At 40.8% G+C, this 22,862-nt stretch overlaps 1 protein-coding gene across 1 annotated transcript in view; it reads right to left on the reverse strand.

Annotated features, from left to right (window-relative positions):
• The window catches only part of NUP205 (nucleoporin 205), a 32,500-nt gene that overhangs the window by 9,455 nt on the left and 183 nt on the right, over positions 1–22,862 (reverse strand). Inside the window, exons 2-30 of the mRNA XM_081928534.1 lie at positions 20,976–21,118; positions 20,552–20,723; positions 19,715–19,859; positions 19,323–19,482; positions 18,924–19,152; positions 18,476–18,640; positions 17,939–18,114; positions 16,541–16,657; positions 15,894–16,031; positions 15,406–15,556; positions 14,247–14,452; positions 13,763–13,945; positions 12,528–12,578; positions 11,706–11,915; positions 11,148–11,247; positions 10,636–10,773; positions 10,168–10,357; positions 9,234–9,354; positions 8,661–8,742; positions 8,010–8,174; positions 7,062–7,186; positions 6,642–6,756; positions 5,524–5,673; positions 4,315–4,389; positions 3,100–3,257; positions 2,494–2,574; positions 1,481–1,672; positions 688–958; positions 389–487 (exon numbers count right to left, since the gene is read on the reverse strand). Of these exons, the coding sequence (XP_081784660.1) occupies positions 389–487; positions 688–958; positions 1,481–1,672; positions 2,494–2,574; positions 3,100–3,257; positions 4,315–4,389; positions 5,524–5,673; positions 6,642–6,756; positions 7,062–7,186; positions 8,010–8,174; positions 8,661–8,742; positions 9,234–9,354; positions 10,168–10,357; positions 10,636–10,773; positions 11,148–11,247; positions 11,706–11,915; positions 12,528–12,578; positions 13,763–13,945; positions 14,247–14,452; positions 15,406–15,556; positions 15,894–16,031; positions 16,541–16,657; positions 17,939–18,114; positions 18,476–18,640; positions 18,924–19,152; positions 19,323–19,482; positions 19,715–19,859; positions 20,552–20,723; positions 20,976–21,118 (4,308 nt within the window). The remainder of the gene's footprint in view (positions 1–388; positions 488–687; positions 959–1,480; positions 1,673–2,493; positions 2,575–3,099; positions 3,258–4,314; positions 4,390–5,523; positions 5,674–6,641; positions 6,757–7,061; positions 7,187–8,009; positions 8,175–8,660; positions 8,743–9,233; positions 9,355–10,167; positions 10,358–10,635; positions 10,774–11,147; positions 11,248–11,705; positions 11,916–12,527; positions 12,579–13,762; positions 13,946–14,246; positions 14,453–15,405; positions 15,557–15,893; positions 16,032–16,540; positions 16,658–17,938; positions 18,115–18,475; positions 18,641–18,923; positions 19,153–19,322; positions 19,483–19,714; positions 19,860–20,551; positions 20,724–20,975; positions 21,119–22,862) is intronic.

The following is a 22,862-nucleotide window of genomic DNA, read 5'->3' on the forward strand; positions in this document are numbered from 1 at the left end:
CACAAGATGCCTTCAATGGAAATGTAAGATAAGATAAGATAAGATAAGATAAGATAAATTTATTGTCATTGTCCGTATATACACGTGCTCGTGACAGAAGAAAAGTTACCACTGCATTCACACTTTTGGGTCACTGCAGTCTATGAACATAGATGAAATCAAAGGCTGGATTAGGGGCATGAAATAAAACTGACCAATCAGCTTCATACATATATGGGACTGGGAAATCATGGTCTTGGGAAGCCTGAAAAAACCCCAGAAATAAAGTTATTATTGCTGATGGAGAATGGGGGGAAGTATGGGACTGTGAACTCTGGTCATATAAAGAGATCCAATATAGTTGCAAATGCAGCGCATGTTCTCTTTTCATCACCATTTTGTATTCTACCTGCTTCTAGGGTGTCTGGTTCATCTGGTCTCTGAGCAATCTGCAAGTAGTAAAGCAGTGATCCATACAGATGTGTTCTCACTCGCTGGAAGCCACCACCTGCTCAGACAGAAAAAAGGGTATTTACACTGTGGAAAAAGACAGCACACATAAACCATTATTCTGTTGTTATCCACATCAACTTATTTACAGAATGTTGGCTTTTGTAATGCACAGGCCAATCTGTTTCCATAGAACCTGGGGAGCAAATCAATCAACAGCTTCAAAGATTATGGAAACTATTTTAAAGTGGCCATTACCTGTTTTCAGAATGAAATCCAGAATCTTTTTCAATATGATATGTAGAGAAGAGTCTCCGATAGAGGCAAATCCCACCACCATGCCTTCAGAACCAGGTGGTGTTGTGAAAGAACCATCCAGCATCAAGACAAACTGCGAGTGCCCCGGCAAAGGGACGGCAAATGGCTCCTTTTGCTCTGTTCGCACACACTGACTTAAGTGGGCGGTCAGGGTGAACACGGCTGCCGCCACAACAGGCATTAACTCCTGAGCAGCATCGTCATTCAGGATCTTACGGGAACAAAAGAAAGAGTTGCTATTTTGGAACATGCTTGCGATACACGTCTGCATAATTTCTATAGGCATCTCTAATACAAATTACTATAAGCAGAATGTTCAATTTTAAATAGCAATGAGACAAATGTGTCTCAATCATGAAGCGGTGTGTGGTACAGAAACACTGATCTCCTTGCTAGACCCCCCCCCAAACTCTCTACTTTGATCGGATCCGAAAGATACAGCTATGACAATCCAGGTACATTCAAAAGCCCACATCCAGCCTCTCAAAACTCCCTTGAGTAAGTGTTAAAAAGCCTGTAAAGTGATGTTGGGAAGCAACAGTAACAAAAGCTAAGTAGGTGGCATAGCTGACTCAGAACACATAGATTTTGTTAGGGGAAATTGCTGGTAAATATGAATGGATTAGAAACCATTAGATATTTCATAATTCAACTGTGCATTTTAAAAAAACTCAAAATGGACACCCAAATTGGCCGTCAGCGTCACCATACCATGTCATTTCAAGGTGCTTACCTTGTCATGCAAATCTTGTAAGAGATCACGGATAATAAGCTGCCTATCTTCAGGTTGTATAAGGTCCTGTGGGCAGGCAGTTAATATGATTTCCACCAACTGCCTCCAGGACTCCAGAGCATGCCGCTTAGCATAGAGACACTGAAGGAGCTTGTTCCGTTCCACAACATACTGGAGAATTGTGTTGATTTCCTGGACGGTCAAGGAAAGGGTTATCTCATAGGAGACCAAAAAAAGGCTCTATTTTTAAACAAAGTTGCAAAGGACATATCTAAAAAGTAGCTTCTGAGAAAGTTAATTTATATTATACCCTTGGCCTATAATCAAGCAGGGAGTGTGCACACATGTTTGCGTTCTCCGCAGTTGCCCAAGGAACCCTAAGACTGCCTTTCAAACTCAGCCAAGTTTCAAAAGCAGCTTGAGGATTTTGCCAGGGAGCTGCTTAACAGGGGGGGGGGGATGCCATCAGAGGAATGTGGGTTGTCTCCCCATTGAGATTCCCTTTAAATAGCAACTCAAATTGCTTTCTATGCACCCCTTCTGGGCAGCAGAATTCTCAGTCTCAGTTTTCCTTAGAAGCGATGCTCTGCTTCATCGTGAAACCAGCATCATGATCACTGGGTGGCCTTAGGGAAGACGAGAATTGCCAGCGCTACCTACATCCAAGCCCTGCTGACACAATAAATGAAGTATTGCAAAGTAATTTATCTGAAAGCATTTATAAAGTGAAAAGAGCTATATAAATGAATGACAGATATTGGGCTCTTCCAAAAAACAATTAGTAGTAAAATAATCCGTGCAGCTGTTTTTCAAGAAATGGCCACAACTGTGGTTGAGCACATGCTATGCATGTCAAAAAAAGTCCTGGGTTTAATCCCCAGCATCTCCATGTAGGGCCCTTGCTTGAAGTCAGTCAGGGTCAACAATGCTGAGATAAATGGACCAATAAATGGATTCTGTATATGGCAACTTCCCAGGTTTCAATCAAGCTTACACATTTTAAGTGGTCTTACCTCCATGAGCAAAGGTCTCTGCCCAAGGGCTGCCATCCCTTGTAGGGCATTAACTTCAGCAATCAGAACTTTGTGGAGATGCTAGAATTGAAGAACGGAAAGTGGTGTCTTTTGTTAATCTATTATGTGTAAAATTTGGAGACAACTGTGAACATGAAAACACTGCTAATTCCCTCTCTGATTCACTTCATTCATTTCATATTTGGGTCCACAATTTCATTTCCATCCCAGTTCAACTTAAATGAAACAGGCCAAGGAAAATACAACAATGTTCAACTTGAAATGTGAGCTTTCCTTTTAAGACATTCAATATAAGGCACTGTGTTTTGTATAGAAGCTGGCACAACAGTGGTATGAACCTGAAGATAACCATATCACTATCAGGTATGTAAATAAAAGCCTATATAAATTATTCCAATGTTAATTCTCACATTTGAGATGCTACTAACGTAAATGCTGACATACTGAAGTCAGTGGGAGAGTTAAGGTTTTATCAAAAAATCTTCCACAGAAATAAAAAATATACATACTGAATATACATAATGTTTGCTGCACTACAGCCTTAAACTGTGAAGCTAGGTACAGAGGTTTCTAGAAATTGCTCACCTTGACATTGCAGATAACTGGTCCACGTGCACTTCTGTTCTCGCAGTTGGCAATGACCTGCTCAATTTGAGCACGGTCAAAAAAATCCAGCTGCAAAGGTTCTGGGATCTCTTGACTGAAGTCAATTGAGTCTAGGATGCTCAAGACCTTCCTGCGTACTAAGGAAGGAAAAAAATCTATTCAGAAATGGAAGAATCAGAGTTTAACTGAATTCTGAAGACAGAAGTTAAAGCAGCTTTAATGGAAAGAGCTTTCTGATTATAATTTAATTTTGTTCCTAATGGTTTCCGTAAATTCTATATATAAAAAGGGAAACATTTAAACCTGAAATGTTACATGTAGGCACAAATATCTACTTACAGCAGGGTGGGAAAACCTTTTGGCCTGGAGGGTCAGATATTTCATTCCGCCCTCAACCTCTGGGCCAAATGACATCAAGTGACGGACAGGTGGGTGGTCCTGCCCCCCTCTCAGTGTTGGCCTAACAGTGATGGGGAGAGCTAGAGAACAAGCAGGACTGAACTTCCCACACAAAAGCTGATGCATGGTGAATTCAATCCTGCTCTCTGCAAGGTTGGAGCGCGCAAGTTCCCCATAGGAGATGTCTTTTGTGCTCCTGAACCAAGCAGAATTGAACTCCCCATGCACCAGCTGATATAGAGGAAGTTCAATCTTGCTTTCTTCTGTCACATCTCTAGTTGCCCCACACTTTACATATGACAGGTAGGCACAGCCTGGTGAGCGAAATGGGGAGACTTGACGGGCCAAATCTAGCCTGTGAGACAGAGGTCCCCTGTCTTTGACATATAGTCAGATCCTGGACTTGTACAACCCTATCCGACCAAGATATTGTCATGCACACAGCAGTTTGATTGCAATAGTGTTTGTTGAGGCTCTCTCTCCCTGCCCCCCCACCAGGAGCTCTGTCACACTGACCACAAAAAGGGTTATTTAAAAAGAGCCCGGGAGGTGCAATAAACAGCCCAGCAAACTGCAAATTAGTATACAGATTTATAGCTCATGCCTGCTGTACATGAAACAGTTGTGTTTTAGATCGCTGACACAACATTGAAACAATAGTTTACAGTTAAATTAATTCACCTGGCTCATAGCCACCAATTTCTCAATATAAGCAAAAGCAAAGACAGGACACAGGCTGCTCAGCTTCTAATCCAGAGTAGAAGGACTGAGTAAACCAGCCACAACGAGACTTACCTTTGGCGGCAGTATCAAAATGAAGAAACCCACTAACAGACCGGCTTTCATCTTCTATGCCTCCTTCACCTTCAGCTAAGAGGATTGAAATGTTGAAAAAGTTTACTTAAGAGATTGCCTTGCCCCATGCGGACCTATTTGATCACTTTGATCTGCGGATCTTGCACTTTTACAAGTGTCACATGATCTCCATATGAGGAGGCATTTCATTAGTGTGGCTTGGTCCTCCCTGCTTAATGACATTAAGCAGCCACCCTCACTATATTGTGCTAGATTGCTGCTGAAAATTTTCTGCTTCAGCAAGCATATTCAGACATTATTTAGTTACCAATATTTGTTGTTAAAGTTCTCAATTTTATCTTTGCTTTCAATTATGATAGTTTAATGCATATTTGTTTTAAATCAGTTTACGGATGTTAACTGTGTTTCACTGAAAATTTTATTTGTATACTCCTTGGAGAGCTTTTCCCAAATGAATGAAAGCAATGTTGCACAAATTCAAACTTAGCAAAGGACTTTTAAAAATTTAAAATGTTGCTTTCTAGGGAAATTTCGGGACACGGGTGGCACTGTGGATTAAACCACAGAGCCTAGGACTTGCCGATCAGGTCAGCAGTTTGAATCCCCACAACGGGGTGAGCTCCCATTGCTCGGTCCCTGCTCCTGCCAACCTAGCAGTTCGAAAGAACATCAAAGTGCAAGTAGATAACTCCTGGCGGGAGGGTAAACGGCGTTTCTGTGCGCTGCTCTGGTTCGCCAGAAGCGGCTTAGTCATGCTGGCCATATGACCCGGAAGCTGTACGCCGGCTCCTTCGGCCAATAAAGTGAGATGAGCGCCGCAACCCCAGAGTCCGCCACGACTGGACCTAATAGTCAGGGGTCCCTTTACCTAGGGAAATTCCAGCCTAATAAATGCATTAAAATATTGTAAGGTTATAATGATTCCATAGTGTGTGTGGTATTATGTCTCAAGTGCTATAAAATATATAGAGCGTACTATAAATGCTCAGTACGACCCACAGCATGACTGCTAATTCATGTGGTCTGAAACCTTGGCTTATATTTACTTCCAAAGTTAGCCACTATAAAGTGTAAGGAAAGCATTATATCATTCAGATATGAACGTGGAAAGTAATAAAAAAATGGAAAGGAGCCCTTTAGATATGAGCAGTCTTTGATTCTTAGAGCAGCCTTCCGTGCTCCATTTACCTAAGTAGGATTTGACAGGCATGTCATCCAGAAGGAGGTGCAGGAGTCTCTGTGTGTGAGAACGCTGGCGGTTCAGTGAAGTAACACGCAATTCTATAGAGGCCGTCTTCATTAGCCAGGACATCTGGTTCAAAGCTGGAATCTCATGCTCTGAAAGTCAAGATAGGGCAAGAATGGGAGCAATACAGACACTTCAGAAGAGTCTACCATTGCTGGTTGGACTCATGTTATATTTGTTACACATCTGCTGCTTGGAAATGTAAGCAAATGGGGCATTGCTCTCTCTATGTGGGAAGTTGTTTAGGTAAAGCAGCTTTCCACACAATGTAATTAATGGCAAAGCCCTGAAAAAGAGGAGCCGCTTTTGAAATGTATATTCTCTTGGCCCTCCAACTGCACAACATGGACATTAATCACCTTATTAGAAAAAAAATTATGCACACAGAGTGGCTCTAAGATACCTACAAATACACAAAAGGAAAAATGACTTTTCTCTCCCTGCCAGGACAAGAATTTGCAAATCTTGCTAAGATGAGACTTTCCAAATTCTGTTAAAAAGGCAAAACAGAAGTAGTGATTCTTCCAAGCAATGAATGAGAATTGAAAAAAGAATGTAAGATCACTGGTGTCTCTTCAAGTTTTATTCAGTGCTATATGAGATCCAGAATGCCTCATTCTTCAATACTTTTAAAAGGGCCTTGAAGATATTCTCTGACATGGTCTTCAGTGACTAGTTGTAGACTGAGTGACATAAATGGCGTTGTGATCTGTTTTTTTCTATCTAATGCTGGGTTATTTGTTGTTTTTACTAGTTTTATGAAGTAGATGTTACAAATATTCTAACTAATATTTTTTGTGTATGTTTTGCAAGCCACTTGTAAATAATGTTTCTTAAATCCAGATTCAAGTAGGCAGCCGTGTTGGTCTGACACAGTCGAAATAAAAAATAAAAAAATTGTTCAGTATCTGAAGAAGTGTGCACACACACAAAAGCTTATACCTAGAACAAACTCAGTTGGCCTCTAAGGTGCTACTGGACAATTTTTTAATTTCTTAAATGCAGGCTATAAATAACTTGCTAGAAATAAAATTATGAGACTGTACTTGAAAAGTCGTACCTTTGACAGAAAAAGGTAAATGCTGCAACTGAGAGAACAAAAAATCCTGGCTGGTTCTCAAATATCTCATTGTCGGGCCTGAAGTGTCTGAGCAGGCACACAACTGATAGATCACCTGTTTGAACAAGAAGGAAATCCAGATATTAGTTTCCTTTAATACTAGCCAAAATATTTCTAATTAAGTATTGTATTTAAACTCAGATCTACTCATGGAATCCTATACACATTTACCTGGAAGTAAATCCCATTCAATTCAATGAGACATACTTCTGAGTAGGACTGCAATGTTAAATGTTTTTTTAAAAAACTGAAATTATATTAGTAAACTGAAAAAATCAATTCCCTCCAAATAGAAAGCTCATTGGATTTATACAGAGCACCCCATTTTAGCTTTCCGAAAACAGGAAATATCATGTATACCTGGTAACACAATTCTGCTAGATGAGGAGATTGTTGAACTGCTGTGGGACCAGACCTTGTTTCGGTACCATTCTCCAGTATGGTCAAAATAGCATGTAGGCAAGTTCTAGGGCAGCCCAATACACCTGAAGACGCAACATTCATATTTAGGGGGGAAACTGTGCATGATGTATAGAAACGAAACATCAACCTGTTTTTAAGATTTACTTCACAAAAATAGCAAATATTTTACTCTAATTTAACATTGCATTTTATCAAAACTGGACTATGGCAAGGATCCAATAATTCATTCATTTTGTCAAATTTATATATACTTTCTACAGCACACTACTGTTAATACTGCTTACTAATTTGAAAAGGTAATTAACAAACGGAACAGCAAGTAGATCGGGGTGGGCAGCCTTCGGCCTGTGAGCCAATCCTGGTCCTCCAGGGGATCCAGTTTGGCCCTCCAAGGGGTCCATTTTCCCCAAGCCACACCCATTCATGTCAGCTGATGGTCGGGAGAGTGGGGTTTGCTGCATGCCTGTTCCCACCCCCAAAGCAGCAGGATTTAATGCCCCACACATCAACTGATGAGCAGGGTTAAATCTGGCTCAGTCTCACTCCTCTTGGGTCTTGCCGGGTTTTGCATAGCTGTAATCACTCACAGTAAAGTACTCTTGACGTAGATCAGGCTTCCTCAGACTTTGCCCTCCAGATGTTTTTGGCCTACAACTCCCATAATCCCTAGCTAGCAGGACCAGTGCTCAGGGATGATGGGAATTGTAGTCTCAAAACATCTGGAGGGCCGAGTTTCAGGAAGCCTGACGTAGATCATTTTGTTATGTCTACTGAGCGTGAAACTTCTGCCCATTCTGGGCAAAAATAAATTCCTGCTACTACTGAGCTGATTCCTTCCAACATATGAACAGCAGCTCCCCCACCCTGCCCTCTTCAGCCATGTACCTGGGTCTTGCAAGTTTGTGTTGCTCACAGGCTTCTTGAATTCATAACCCAGAAGATACAAGGCAAGATTTGGTGGGCTGCACTCCAAAGAGGTGATGAGAAGGTTCAGGATGTTAATCCTTGTTTCATGGTAAATTGGGGCCTGCTTCCTTTCAGCTTCAAGTTCTGGGAACCAAAAATACACATCAGTGATACAAATTCATGAAGTGCTCAATTCTAATATCCAATGGCTTTTAATGGAAACATACATGATTTGCAATAATGTACAATATTTTTGTCACAAGAGGGAAAATAGGCACTTGCCTAATCACTTGTGTTGACCTATCCAGGCAGGGAAGCATACACGAAAGTATTTCCACGTGTCAACATGCCTCAAAGAATTATCAGCAGTATAAATTGCCGGTCCATTCACATAAAAGTATTTCGTGGAGCAGTGACTTTTATAGAATTGCTTTTAAAACTAGCTTGCAAATTAGTGCTCTGCCTTTTGCCCAAAATGTTATAAAAATAAGAAAAAAGGACACACGATTCTGAACTCAATTATAGGCCAAAAATATATGAATAAAATGGTTTTCAGTTCTGCAAATAGTCACATTCTGAGGATCCTTGCAGCTGATTTTAATGTACAAAAAACATGGACTACTTTCATACCTTCATCAGGATTAATGATTTCTTCAGCAGCTTCATTGTCCAAACATTCCACAAACCCAGCCATTAGTTTCTGGCTGATATTCTGGATTTGCAACCAAAGAATGGAAATGAGAAGATAGTGAGGTATTATACAATGACAGATTGATTTAGGACCTCCCCTGCCTATCTTGAAGCCCAGGCAGAACAATAAAGGGAGAAAGTCTCTTTCAGGAAACTGGGTCCTGAGACTTTAGTTTTTAATATATCAAAACATCTTAACGGCCCTTGTATTGTGCAGGTAGCAATGCAGATCTTTTGAGTTATATGGTCCTGTGCAGACCATAAAGAATCTGCAGACTCCTCCTCCCAGAAATCAGTTGTAGAGAGTCTTGGAAAATGATCCCAAGTTACATGAAGCAGCCTTAATGCTAAAGTTAAGTAAGATTTGATTGCTGACTAGATGGGAAGGTCCTGAGAACCATACAAATGTAAACAACTCTGACCTGGTTAGAAACCATTCTAACAGTAAAGCCATGTGCTGGCTACATCATTCTTCCCCTCCCTTGCATAAAAAACAAATGTAACAACAGTTACCTGGTCCTGTGTGAAATCTCCAATCAATTTGACCTGAATATTAGAATTACAGGAAATGCAACACAGGATCTTGGAACTTTCAAAAGCCAGTTCAGGATTGGTATTGCCATGATAAAGATACCTTGAAAATTACAAGAACATAGGAATTGTCAATTCCAACCAGAAATGCCAGAGAAAAGGGGGGAAAGGGAGCCTTAATAATGCTTCCATGCTGGAAGCCGCCCAGTGTGGCTGGGGTGGGGTATATATCGTAAAATTATTATTATTCATAAAAATTAGTATCTAGGCTAAAAATATGTATGCAGAAGCAGGTGAAGGGAGGCAAGAGTAGCAGCAGCAGCATTGTTCACAGTGACAGAGATGGCAGGAGGCAGCAGCAAGGTCAAGCTCTGGGTTGCCATCACTGCTGTGCACACCTGTGGGCTGCCGTTGTCAGCGCTGCCACTGCTTCACCCTGTCCCATCGACACAAACACAGCACCACTGCCACCAGCAAGGTGATGCTACTGCTCTCCCCATTCCACCCCCATATGCTGCTGCTGCATGCGGCTACATCAGACATGTATATATGATACTAAATCATATTATACACAAATAGCTCTCATTTGTTCCAAGTGCCAGCTGTTTATAACCAAAACCACACACACACACACAGAGAGAGAGAGAGAGAAGGAGGGCATCAGCAGACCCAGGGGAAACCCCAAAGGTTTTCAGACATAGGCAACTGCTCAGAACAGATTCGTAATTTGGACCCGATCTTTAAAATCAGGTCAGTACAGAGACATTATTTGATTTTCTTTGCAGTTGGCTGAATAGTGATAATCTGTGTAAGGAGCAGAGCAAGCTGTAGGAACCTCTCAACAGGCACCCAATGGTCTCACATTATGCCAGTCTCTCAAGAACCACATCTGTCTTTCTAAATGCATTGGTTCTACCTGGCAATATTCACCACATGGTCTGCCTTTTTAGTCCGAGGGTTGATTCCTTGCAGCAGCTGTTCCAGGGATGTAACAATCAGGGAGAGGTGGCTTTCCCTTAACAAGTCCATGAAAAGGTTCTCTTTCTGTAGGGTCAGATTAAGCAGGCCAAGGCAATATTGTACAGCTTTCTCCAAGTGCTTCTTTCCTATGGAAGGAAAGGAAATAAAGACAATCCCGCTTCCATGCCTAGAACGCTTATGAGGGAAACAAATAATGCTGCAGTCAATCTACATATGTGCATTAATAGAGCCATAATAAGTCACTGTTTGCATTAAAAGACCCCACTCAAGAATGGCCAACTTTTATTCAACAGCTTTCTTTGCAGTGGATCTACATAATGAAGAATTCAGTTCACTGGCTATACAGTAAGTAGCATCAAAATATTTTTTTAAGTTGAATTTTTAATTTATTTTTGCTACATACCAGGGAAAGGAGCATAGGTATCTAGTTGTTTAACCCCTTCTTCCAGCAAGCTAAGACACAGTTCCAACATTGGTGACTCATTCAACAGATGATACATCAGGTTAAATCCAGGTGGTTTATAAGCTATAATTTCTTCTCCTAAAAAATTAAAAGTGCAATTCAGTAATATCAGCATTATAGTTTGTAAAAAAAAAAATTCATTGCTTTTTTCCGAAGCAAATCTAAACACAGTCACTACCCCTTCTTCTCCTGTACCAGCTTCAAAACAATGACAAAACCCAGCTGCTTTTGACATTGTAGTACTTTCTTCTCTGAATTTATAACTCTGTATTTGCTCATTCTGTTTGCCTGTTAGACCACAGTCAATTCCTCCTGGCTAGCTTCCCCCAGAACTATTTTTCTGAGTCTGAAGGACCAGTCTAAAAGCCAGCAGGAGAATTGGTCACCATTTTGCTTTCTTCCCCAAACAAGATACAAAAACGGAGCTCAAGACAAACCAGGAAAGTGCATACCTTGTAACTCCACATACTGGTCCACAAAATCTTCAAGCTGAGGTTCGTAATCTCTCAGCAGCTTGTAAAAAACCTCTAGAACTGCTTCCGCTACTTCCCACTGTCAAGAAAAGCACACACAAAATATTATTTTAAAAGTGGACATCTCAAACATCAGCTTCCCATTTTAGTGAGATAAAAAGACCCCTTATGCAGAATCAGGCTATTAGTCCAAGTAGCTCAGTACAATCTATGTTGTCTGACAGTGGCTCTCCATGCAGTCAGACAGAAGCCTTTCCCAGCCACTCTTGGAGATGGCCAGGAATTGTACCTGACTCTACTACTGAGCTACAGCCCTTCCGAAGTATCGCTAATCTTCTAATTCTGGGCATCATGTTATGGCAGTGGAATACATGGAACCCAGTCACTAGCTCAACTCAGATTTAATGTGATTAGCTGTAAATCTTAGGGGCAGAAATTAGCAAAACATCACATCACTTTAAAAAGTCTACACCATCAAGTTTAGAAACATCTATAGAAGTTATTTAAAAACAATACATATTTAGAAGCAGAAGCTACCTTCTCAGCAGCTCGCCGATAGGCCCTTGTACGAAATCGAAGAAACACAGAATCTCTCAGAAATTGCAGATATGGATCAAAGCCTGGTGGGCGCAAGCCAGCGCCCAGGTTAGAAGGAAATGAACTCTCCACCAGTGTGCTAATGAGCCGGCAGAAAGCACGAGTTAAAGGATACTCCTCACACCGGGATTCAATTTCATTCAATTCAACCTTTGCAGGAAAACAGAGAAACAAACATTATTAAAAATGTAATTTAGTGCATCATAATGCCAGAATGTATCTATAGGTTTTTTGGTTTTTTTACACAGTTACAATAGATTCTCATGTTTCACCACAACCAGATGGATAGCACAAGGCATGTTTGCCTTCAAAAAAATGACTAAAAGGGGGTAGGGCATTAAGTTTTAGTAGGTTTTTAATTTGCCTATTGCTTTTCAATGTCTATGGCCTCAATTAAGCTGAAATTAGCCACAGCCAAGTTAATTAGTAATCAGTGAAATAAGTTAAGTCACAACAACCATCATTGCTTCCAACAGTGCTTGCAGTTTGAGAGTCAGGTGCATCTAAGTCAATTGACTTCAATAGGTTTAGGCATGCTTAAATCTGCACAGAATCAGAACGCTCATCACAACCAATTTCAGGCGTCTACTCATCTTGTAAGGATTTTCCCCCCCTTTTGACTTTTTTTAAAAAATGAGTATGTGCACTATTATTACTATTTTTAAATATGCAAGTAAAAGACTCTGAAGTTCCTCTTTGCTGAAGCAGTCCTACAGCTTTTCACTTTGTACAACCATGTAGCTAACTAGAAACAGATTTTACCTCAATGCCAATGGCTTGTCTTTGGCCTGGAGTTCTGACAGTTTGTAGTATCTTTCAAAACAAACGAGAAAGGAAATGATTTTTCATAATCATCAAAAGAACATCAGAGCTAAAAAATGAGCTACACTGTTTATCTTGCACACTCTTTTCAAGAGCTTCTACCCATATGAAAAGGTATTGTCACCCTTCCAGAAAGACAGATTAAACTCTATCCAACAAGCTTTTAATGCAGCACCTGAAAATACCCGTCCCAGTAGAGAACACCAGACTGATGCAAATGTAACACTTCCCGTTCCTTAACCACGGTTATAGGGTTGAGTCGCATGCTCCCTCTTCCCACCCTCTTCCATTTAGTTTGCAAATTCACAAATATAGTGCAAATGTAGCAACTAACCACAGCTAACACTGGTGACGAAAGGAGAATGGAAAACCTGCACAAGAAAGGAGGAACTATGGGAAAGGAGTGCAAAGTCCTATCGGCTTTTCCCGTCACCAAGGGAATCAGCACACAAAAGTTACAAGTCCGCCAATGTTTGCAAACCTGCTAAGAGGCTACTAGCCTAAATTTCCACGTTGGCCACAGAACACAAGCAGCTCCCTTCTGCAGCTAGCATAGAAACACAGGCTATTAACAAAATTGCTTCTACTAAAAAGCAGTCGAGGAGCGACACAGCAATCCACTTCTATTCCACCAACTTGCTCATTTGCTTTATTGAATACCTGGTCACCTAGGATTACCAGGAAAATTATTAAATATAAGGCTGCATTGCGTCTGCGCTGGCTCTCCTTTGTAGGCAGCACAATTTTCTTCATCGGACCTAAAAGGACTAGAGTGCTAGCGTGATCAGCTGTCTTTATCTCAAGACACATTCCCACCTTCTCTCCACAAAAAGGGAAACCTGCCTTTCTTCTTAACCTTATTCAGAATCTGCCAGTACAGATTTATAATACATAAGCAAATAATACATCACAGAAGGGGAATCAATTGGACTTGGCACTTTTTCATTCTGTTTCAGCTGCTGCTGCTACAGCCCAATATTCTGAACACAGAAAACAATGCCATGCATATAATTAACTCCACCTGATTTTTAAGTAAGAACTAGCAACAGTTTAATAAAATAGAATTTGGGGGAAAGCATGAACTTCTAGTATTCAGAGCATACACTGCTAAATAGTGTCAGAATACGTACAGGATTGCACTAAGGGTTAAACTGCCATGGAAAAAGTTAAGATACCTGGGTGTATTCCAATGACTGCCACAGTGAAGCAGCAATTTCCGGAGATTTCCCAAAGGCTGAAAGAGTCTCTAATAACTCTGCTTTCAAAATGGGATGGATGCTACATTGCAGAAGTCCCAAAATTATAACCACTGGTGTCCACTGAGGGTGTTCACAGAGAGCCAAGCGGGCATTCTCACTCTAGAAAGGAGAGAAAGAGCACCAGTGACCTCTGATGATTCAAACAAAAGCTAAGCAATGTCATTATGGGGCCAATTATATTATGAATAAGAATCCAACACTAATATTTTCCTCACTTTCTATTTTCCTCCCAGTCAAAATGAACTTCGGTTCAAGTCTATCAATGGCTATATCAATTTTCCTCTAGTACATCTGACTTTTCATATAAAATGTGCTGGGTTTGTAAAGCCAACTTAATTCATAAAATGATAGACAAACGGAATCCTGAATGCATCAACCATTAAAGGAAAGGCCTATTTACCCATTTCACTATAGTTTCTGTAAGTTGCAGAAATGAAATCAATCCATCCTGTTCTTTCTGGGTGATGCCTCGGAGAGGAAGGTGACGATACTGAATGCTATCTGCACTAGGCAAATCTTTCCGCAGGTGTTCATGGTACAGCATCAGAGAGTGGAAGAAATGCTCCCAGGAGACAGGACTGCCACCTGCTCCTTGGATGTTTTCAGCTAGAAAGGGGGGAAAATATCTGCATGAGTACAGATTATGTTAATTAAGCCTACACCTGAAAAAAACAAAACCTGCCCTAAATTTAAGATCAAACATTTTTATTGCATATTATCTGAAAAACACTAGCAAGCCTATATTATAATATTAAAAAACACAAAAAATCTTCAGTGGAAAAACCTGCAAAGGGAAACCAAGAACCACTGAGTATACTTAGTGGGCAAGGAAAGTCCCATTTGTTTATACCATGGGTCGGCAAACTAAGGCCTGGAGGCTGGATCCAGTCCAATTGCCTTCTGGATCAATCAGACGGTCTGGGAATTGCTGCATGGATCGGCATGGGGATTCTGATCGTTTGGGCTGCGCCATTTCCCACACACACACACACCGTGGTGGCGGCGCCTCCTCCCTCATTCCCTCCCTCTGGCTTCTCCCCACCCTGCCTAGAGGAGGAAGGGGGTGGGCTTTGTTGAGCTGCGGGTGGCTGAGCGCCATTTTAAGTAGCCCCTCTCCAGAGCCAGCCCTTTCACGCCGCTCATCGTCCCTCTGCTGCCACCAGCCCATGCCGCTTGAAGGCACAGGTAAACAGCCACTGGGGCTTGTCCAGTCCTGTGAAGAAGGGAGAGGAGTGCCGGGGGGGGGAATTCCCCCCCCAAAAAAATATTGTCCACCCCCCCACAAGGTAGGAGGGACAGTGGACCGGCCCCCTGCAGAAAAGGTTTGCTGACCCCTGGGTTTATATCATGATACTCTGTCCCTCAGACACGAAGAAAGCTGCCTCATACTGAATCAGACCACTGGTTCATCCAACTCAGTATTAAGACTAAAGCATTCACTTCCTTGTTTTCTTCAGGATAGGCTGCCTTGCAAATAATGCATTAGTACTGAGGTTCCGCTGCAACAGATTCAAGTGAATGGGAAGGTATGTTGGCCTATTTGAGGCCTTATTTCTTACCATGGCTGCTGCCATTGCCCTTCAGCAAAGTAAAGCAGTAATGAGCGCATTGGGGCCCATTGGCTAATCCCCGGAGCATTTTCAGGTAAGGAATGTAAATTGTTGATGGAAGGAGGTCTCCCATTTGTCTAACAAATTTAGACAAAACAACCTACAAAAAAGTATAGAAACATTTGCCTAAGAAGAAATATATGACAAAAAGCCAAAGGCCCCCAAAGTTAAAGTTTTAAAATAACTTGTAATGTACACAATCTGCTCAGACGCTAACAACCAAAATCAAATCACTTTTCTAGCCTTGATTTTCTTAAAACTGGTACCGGTTGTAGAAGAATTCCCCACCCCTTCCAAGGCACTAGGGCAGGCATGGAGAATTTTTGGCCCTCCAGACATGGCTGAACTACAATTCCCATCATCCTGGCCATTGGTTATGCTCGTTTCAAGAAAACCCAAGCCCAAACAACAGCAGAGGGAACTGGGTGTTTTCTCACCTGACGCTGAGGTGGTCTTTGATGGGCTATCCCAATATACGATCCTATGATGGTGGAACTCTGCAGTGGCTCCGAAGGACACCAGTACTCAAGAGCAAGCTCCAAATTAAATGGATCCTTCTTGTACAACTCAGCAATCTGTAGAACAGAAATAATGTGAGTCCTATATACACACACACACAATAGCCTATCATGATCTTTAGGAACATTGCCTTTCACCTGATTATCATCCGCGCGCCAAATTCAAATACAAAACAGATTCCATTAGCAGCAGCCCTGGCTATGTTAACACTATTCCCTTCCACAGTCACAAAACTCCCTGGGGCAGCTTTTTCAGACTAAAGACTAATTTGCCAGCGTTAAGAAGAAATATAGCAACTTTAGAATACCTTACATCACATCTGGTATTTTTTAAGTGGGATACAAAAGTGCCATTTTTCTAGAAAAAGAGTTGCCAGAACTCACCATGAACGCTTCTCTTATAATTGCAATGGAGCCCACCTGAGAGGTGCCAGAAGTGTATTTAATATAAAATTTGGCACCAATGTTCTTGCTATTCCAACTGTATTATTTTTAACCAATGTACCATTTTTTTAAAAAATGAAACTATTATGACTTCTCAACATTTTATTTTTAAAAGAACTTACTAAAAACATCAGATGCTCCAGATCCCGTCTAAGAGAAAGAGGGGGCTCATTACCCAACTGTATACTCATGTGTATCATGCGAGCATCTTCATCAGCACGGTTTCTGAGCTGTTTCACCTACACAGTTTGCCAAGGAAATAAATTTATTGATAATTAACTAGGAAGATCTACCACACTGTAAGATTACATGAGGAACTGGTTCTTTACACCAGTACCAAAGATGCATATGAGATAAGAGAAAACTGTTGACTTTACTAATTACATATATTTAAGACCCACTGATTTCAAAGGTACAAAATTGATCACATGCTTGTCTCTCTCACTGAAATCTATGGGACTGAAACATGTCTCATTCTAGCTGAATTGTGCCCCCTATTCCCCAAAAAGTTAGTCACCATGTAGAAAAAGTGCAATTGTATCTGTTTCATAAAACAATAGCAGGCAACTGAATAGAATAAAAAAGCTTGACTCCTTCAAATGAAGCTCAGGCCTATTACTAGAATTCTCCAGATTGGATAATTATATCATATATAATATAAAGCTAGTCAACAAACATTGAAGGATGCCTATGCAAGTAGTTTAATTCAAATTAACAGCTGAACAGCACAATCCTATACATGTATACCCAGAAATAAAACTCACTGAATTCTATGGAGCTTCCTCCAAAAGTATATGGGTATACAATGGCAGCTTATGTATATTTAACCTTGGAGTAAGTCCCATTAAACAGAATGAGAATGACTTTCAAGAAGATCTATGTAAGATTAACGTGACCAAGTTGAGAGATTGTTACTAGAAAAGAGAACTACTCCAGCAAATAGTAAAGATGGTGAGCCAACCAGCCAATATACTACTACTCTGTGCACAATCTGGAAGAGGGCAAGGACCACAACAGCAAGTAGTTCCTTTTTTAAAGAAAAAATATATTAAATTACTTAAACTGGTCATTGGGGCTTAAGACAGGATTTAGCCAAACAATGTGCAGTATGCATGCAACTTACGTACATTCAACGTGCAATTTCATCTTTACATGGTTGAAGCCTGGCCAGCTAAAATATCCAGGGACAGCAAGGTTTTAAGCACTCTGCCTTGCTTGGTGGGGTAAGACCCTTTTGGCCCAATAGTTCCAGAAGGTAAGATTGCTTGTGCAGTGGTGGTTCAAGTATATGTGTTTTTGCACACACATGCCATCCTTGGAACGTAACCCCCAGGCAAGGACCCAGTTGTCAATTGGACAAGCACAAAATGGTCACCGTGTGTATTTTAAAATTTCACACATATATGAACACAAAATGCAAGACATAATTTCCACACTGAAATGCTTATATTAGTCTGCATAAATAGATTGCATTGGAATATTTGTCCTACTTATATCCAGTCCACAAAAATACAACTTACCTTCATTGGCATGAGAGCAAGAAAGTCGGTGGTAAGGTTATGGATTCTACGTATGTAAAATTCCTCTTGGTAGAAGTTTTCAGCTCTCACCACAGATTCAGTAAGGAACAAGAAAACGTTGTCTGCAATTGCTAACTCTGCCATTGCTTCATCTGCCTCAGCAAATTCTGCAAGTGCTGAAGAGAATGAAGAAAAATGAATGCAAGAGACAGACTAATAAAGCTACTATCGCATTTTTAAACTTTAAATCCATTGTTGTATATTATTTTAAATGTTTGTTTTGCTTTTGGGATTGTAGTCCCATTTGTGTTTCACAAGCTGGTCTCCGACCATAATAATAATAAGAATAATAATAATAATATATATATATATGTGTGTGTGTGTGTGTGTATAAAGCTACTAACTGTGCATACATTTCATAAACAGCATACTTAAGGGTTGGCAGCTTAAACAAAGGAATATGCATGATGGATTGGCTTCCTCCGCTAAGCAAAGGAAACAGGTGGGATTGAGTTTCTTGTCTATGAATCAGATTACCTGTCACATCAGTGAACTGTGAAATTCCACGCAAGGCTAGAGCCCAGGCTAACCTAACAGTTCCTTGAAGTCCTGGCAGTTTCCAAGGCCGAGCATCCTGAAGGCGTGTATGGATTGCAGCTATATATTGTCTCTCTGTTAACAGTGGCAGCTGGTGCATCAGTTCTACATTTTTTTAAAAAGGAAATACAAAATAGAAGTTTAATACAGAAAGAAATGTTGTTTCAAGTCCACTGAAAATAAAATGGGTGACTCAGCAAATACAATAACCTCTTTCACCTCTTTTATTTTGTAATTCAGAGCTAAATAGCTCCCATCAAATTTTGTGAACAATTCAATTAAGAACTGTGGAGAAGAAATGGGGAAGTCTGGGAAACAGCAGAAATTTAACTCATCTTAATCTATATGAATGACATATCTTTTGGCGTAGCCAGAAAACCAGTTTTACCGTCTCGATCTTCAGTGGCCTGTTCTAGAAAGCTGACATCGAAGCAATAGAGGAGTGCCATAAGAAGTGCCAAGTTTACTCTGTCCAATGAACCATCAGCTTCCACAGTCACTTTCTCTAAGTAAGTAATCAGGATTAAAGTATCATCCCGGCTCAGCGGTGACTGACAAGCCCAAACAAATAAGCTCTCTGCCAGTGCCTGCCTACACTCCTTGATGAGATCAGAAACCTAAAAAAAAAATCAAAATCAAAACCAAGTTACTACATATGTAGCTTCAAAATATGCTATTTATCATATACAAAACAATACTATCCATGTTTATTCAAAGGTCAGCCGCCCCACTGATTTCAAAATTTTCAAGTACTTACTGTCTCTAACCTCTAATCTTAAGCATTTACCTCTTTGCGATGTTTCTCACTGCCTAATCCTCGGTCTCTCTGCAGTTTCTCAAACTCAGTGTTTACATCAATTTGAGACACCAAAGTCAGAATTTTATGTGTGAGACCCTGCTCCATCAGTTCATCTGTAAAGCGTGTTGTTATGGATACCAATTCAGGACTGAAATCAAAAGGAACAAATTCCAGAAAAACCATTAAAACAAATGTGAAAAACAGAAGCTTCTGTGATGGAGACAAAGCAAAATGCCAAAAGCAGAATCATAATTAATAGGGGAAAACAGGGGCGGATCTCTCCCTTCTACAGTGCTTCAAAAAAATCTAGGTTCAACATAGAAATATTGTTACTGTTTTAGTTTAGGTATTTTCAGAAGCTGTTGCTTAAGAATACAGACCTGAGTTCCAGTGTCCATGTCTTGCCTCGCCGAGACTGGATGAGTGTCCGCAATGAATTTGCAATGCATCGCTTTCCATCCCAGTATAAAAGAACAGCTACTAAACCCCTAGATAGCCCAGGAAAACGAGGCTGCTGATGCTCCCCTGGAAGAAAGTTACAGTCATAAGAGAAGTCCCCATTTATGCGTCACCTTGCTTTTCTATTATCATTCTCTCTCCCTCCCCTGCCACTGGTGCTCAAATTATGGGTAGAAATAATTTGAAATGCAGAAACCCATTCTCTCTCTCTCTCTCTCTCTCTCTCTCTTTCACCCACCCACCCCATTTCAGCCAAATCATGCCCCACCTATTCTAAGAACAGTAGCTAAGGCAGATAGATTCCCTTTGACCTCCACATAAGTCTTGCACCACCTCTCTTTGCATTGTAAGATAGATGGCAAAAATATTCCACATTTTTTTCTAGTAATCAGAGTGTCTTAGACTACATGTATTCTAAATTGCACCTTACTATTTTAATATTAATTTAATATTTTAATATCAGTTGTGCAATTAGCCTGACAATTTTACAGTTTCACGAGCAAGTAAGGTGTATATATGCACGCAAACATGCATATAACATTCTGCAAGAAATTATTCCAGCTTTAGTAATGATGAAAATCTGCTACTTTTTTATTTTGAATCATCTATTCTACTTCTGCTAATGGTGTGAAGGGACAAGAACTATGGAGAGACACAGACATACCCCTAAAACAGAGGTATGTCTCTTCAGAATAGAATAGAATAGAACAGAACAGAACAGAACAGGTCAGCTTGTTCCTATTCCAATATCACATTACCTGCTAGAAGGAGTTCAACAGCTGCCAACTCCCCAATATCAAAAAGATCACTCAGAATAAAGGCCTCTCTGATTAGCTGCTCTGGTAAGAGTCTGGTTCCTTGTTGGCCCTGGATAGCAACTCCTTCTGTACTTGCTTTCTGAACCTTTTCATGCTGTTGGGCATTCTTTGGCTACAAAACAAACAAATTAGAATTGCCAACTCTGACCAAAAATGCATAAGAAAAATGAAATGACATTTCATATGTACAATATGTCATCATACTGTCAATTCTCCAAACCATGAGAATGAGCTCAACAGCATTTCCCCATTAGGTGCAGTCTTAATACAGTTACCGTATGAAATATGATTTAAAGAAACAAGTGCAATACCAACTAAACTTTTTACCACCCATCTCCCAATAGAGCAAAGGTTTACTTTTTACCGGATTTCTGAAGAGAGATATGAAGTCAGACTTGTATTTCTTTAAGATCTGGTCAAGAAGATGTGTTGCTTCAGGTTGCCTTTTCCAGATAGCATTAACCACTGCCTGCCAAATGTCTTTGTAGGGCCCCCACAAACTGGCAGCTAAAAATAATATAAACAATACTTTCACAACAGGAGATTGTGACAAAACATTACAAAAACACGATTAAATCAAATGAATTGTCTAAAAGGTGTAGCAAAACCAGCAGTCCTGCTGCCATACAGATAGTAATGCCATCTTTACTGTATTATAAGCAGTAGTGGCTGCTGCAGTCTTGAAGAGGGACACACTAGATGGGGTTTCTTGCATTCACTTTATGTAAAACAGAATAATTCAACCCCCAAGCCAGATATGCCGGAGTAATTGAGGTTCAGGATGGAGAATGTTCACATGCATATACAGTACACACACCAATATGATAATGGTACCCTTCATCCAATATTCAGATGCATTTCAGCTGATTAAAGGAACAAAGGGTGGGGAAGGGGAGTAAAAAGGAGTCCTCATGCAAGAGCCAGCACAGACTTCAGGTTGCCTTTTATATTAAATATCCCAAACAGCTGCTTTGCACAGGACAAAGCATAAAACCTCTATGCACACTCGCACGTGTGAATATCCCAGACAGGAGCCACTGGGCACACAATGCCTCAGTTTGCGTGAACCGCTAAGTTGAACTATGACTTAGCACAAATATGCAGCCTTCCAAAGGGGAGCTTACAGCTGCTTTGCTCCTCCTCCTCCTCCTCTGGATAGCTGTGTTGCTGAGAGCTACCCCATGGTTTAGCTTAGCATGTCATTAGAACCCGTGCTCATGGCTTGTCTCCTCTAGGCAAACCACAAGTTGTAAACCAAGGCAAAACTTTGGTTACAGCTCATGATTTGATTGGATGAGACAAACCACAAGCCCAAGTTTGGACAATGTGCTATGCCAAACCATGCCTTGGCCCACAGATGAAAAGCAGCCATGATCTCCATTCTGGGAGCACTCACACTTGTGTATTTGCACTACTAAGCCATCATTGAGCTTAGTGTTTTTGTACGAACCAAGTTATTCTGATGGACGTGGGAGTTTATTCCATTTCCTAACCAAAAGTGTTTCCCCTATAGAAAATATGCAACAAATGAAGCATCTCGACAGGTAAATGTATTAGTAACTTGGAAATGTAGGCAAACACAAGGAAAGGCGCAGCTTCCCAGACAATTAAAGTTGCCATTCTAGCTGCATCAAAGTGTGCTTAACCAATGGAGATTAGCGGTCCAAGTATGATGAAAGTTATTCAGCCAGATGTATGAACTCCAAAACAGGCTTCCAAAAACCTTTTCGTTAAAAGTTCCATAACGTCATTATTTTACTGAATGTTTATCAGTGTAGCCAAATGGACGAGATCAGAGGTTACCAAGCAAAAAGCAGAGACAATTCTGAATGACCCAGAAGGAGCTCTATGATGAGTTACACTGTCATAGCAGTGAGTGTTGGCGCGAGGGGAGAGAGGAGCAGCACCCCACTTATCTTTAAAAAAAACCACCACAAACCGATTTATTGCCGGTTACATTTATATACTGGCACCGAGCCGTGAAAATTGTATGGGCGAAGCCAATTGAGAGGCGCTACAAACTGAAAGAACCGGCACGATGCAGCTGCGGGATGCAACCCTACATCCGTTTACCTGGAGGCAAATCCCATTGAACTCAACGGGACTTACTTCCGAGTAGCCACATGGAGGATTGCAAGGCATATATGTAGGAACTCCGTCAGTATGTTGCAGTGGAAGATAGGAGGCGGCGCCACGACGGGCCGCACGATGGTCCCTCCCGCCGTGAAGAGAAGGGCGCCAGGAGCCCCTC

This window comes from Podarcis melisellensis (genome assembly GCF_964234715.1).
Source record: "Podarcis melisellensis genome assembly, chromosome: 10".
Classification (NCBI taxonomy): Eukaryota; Metazoa; Chordata; class Lepidosauria; order Squamata; family Lacertidae; genus Podarcis; species Podarcis melisellensis.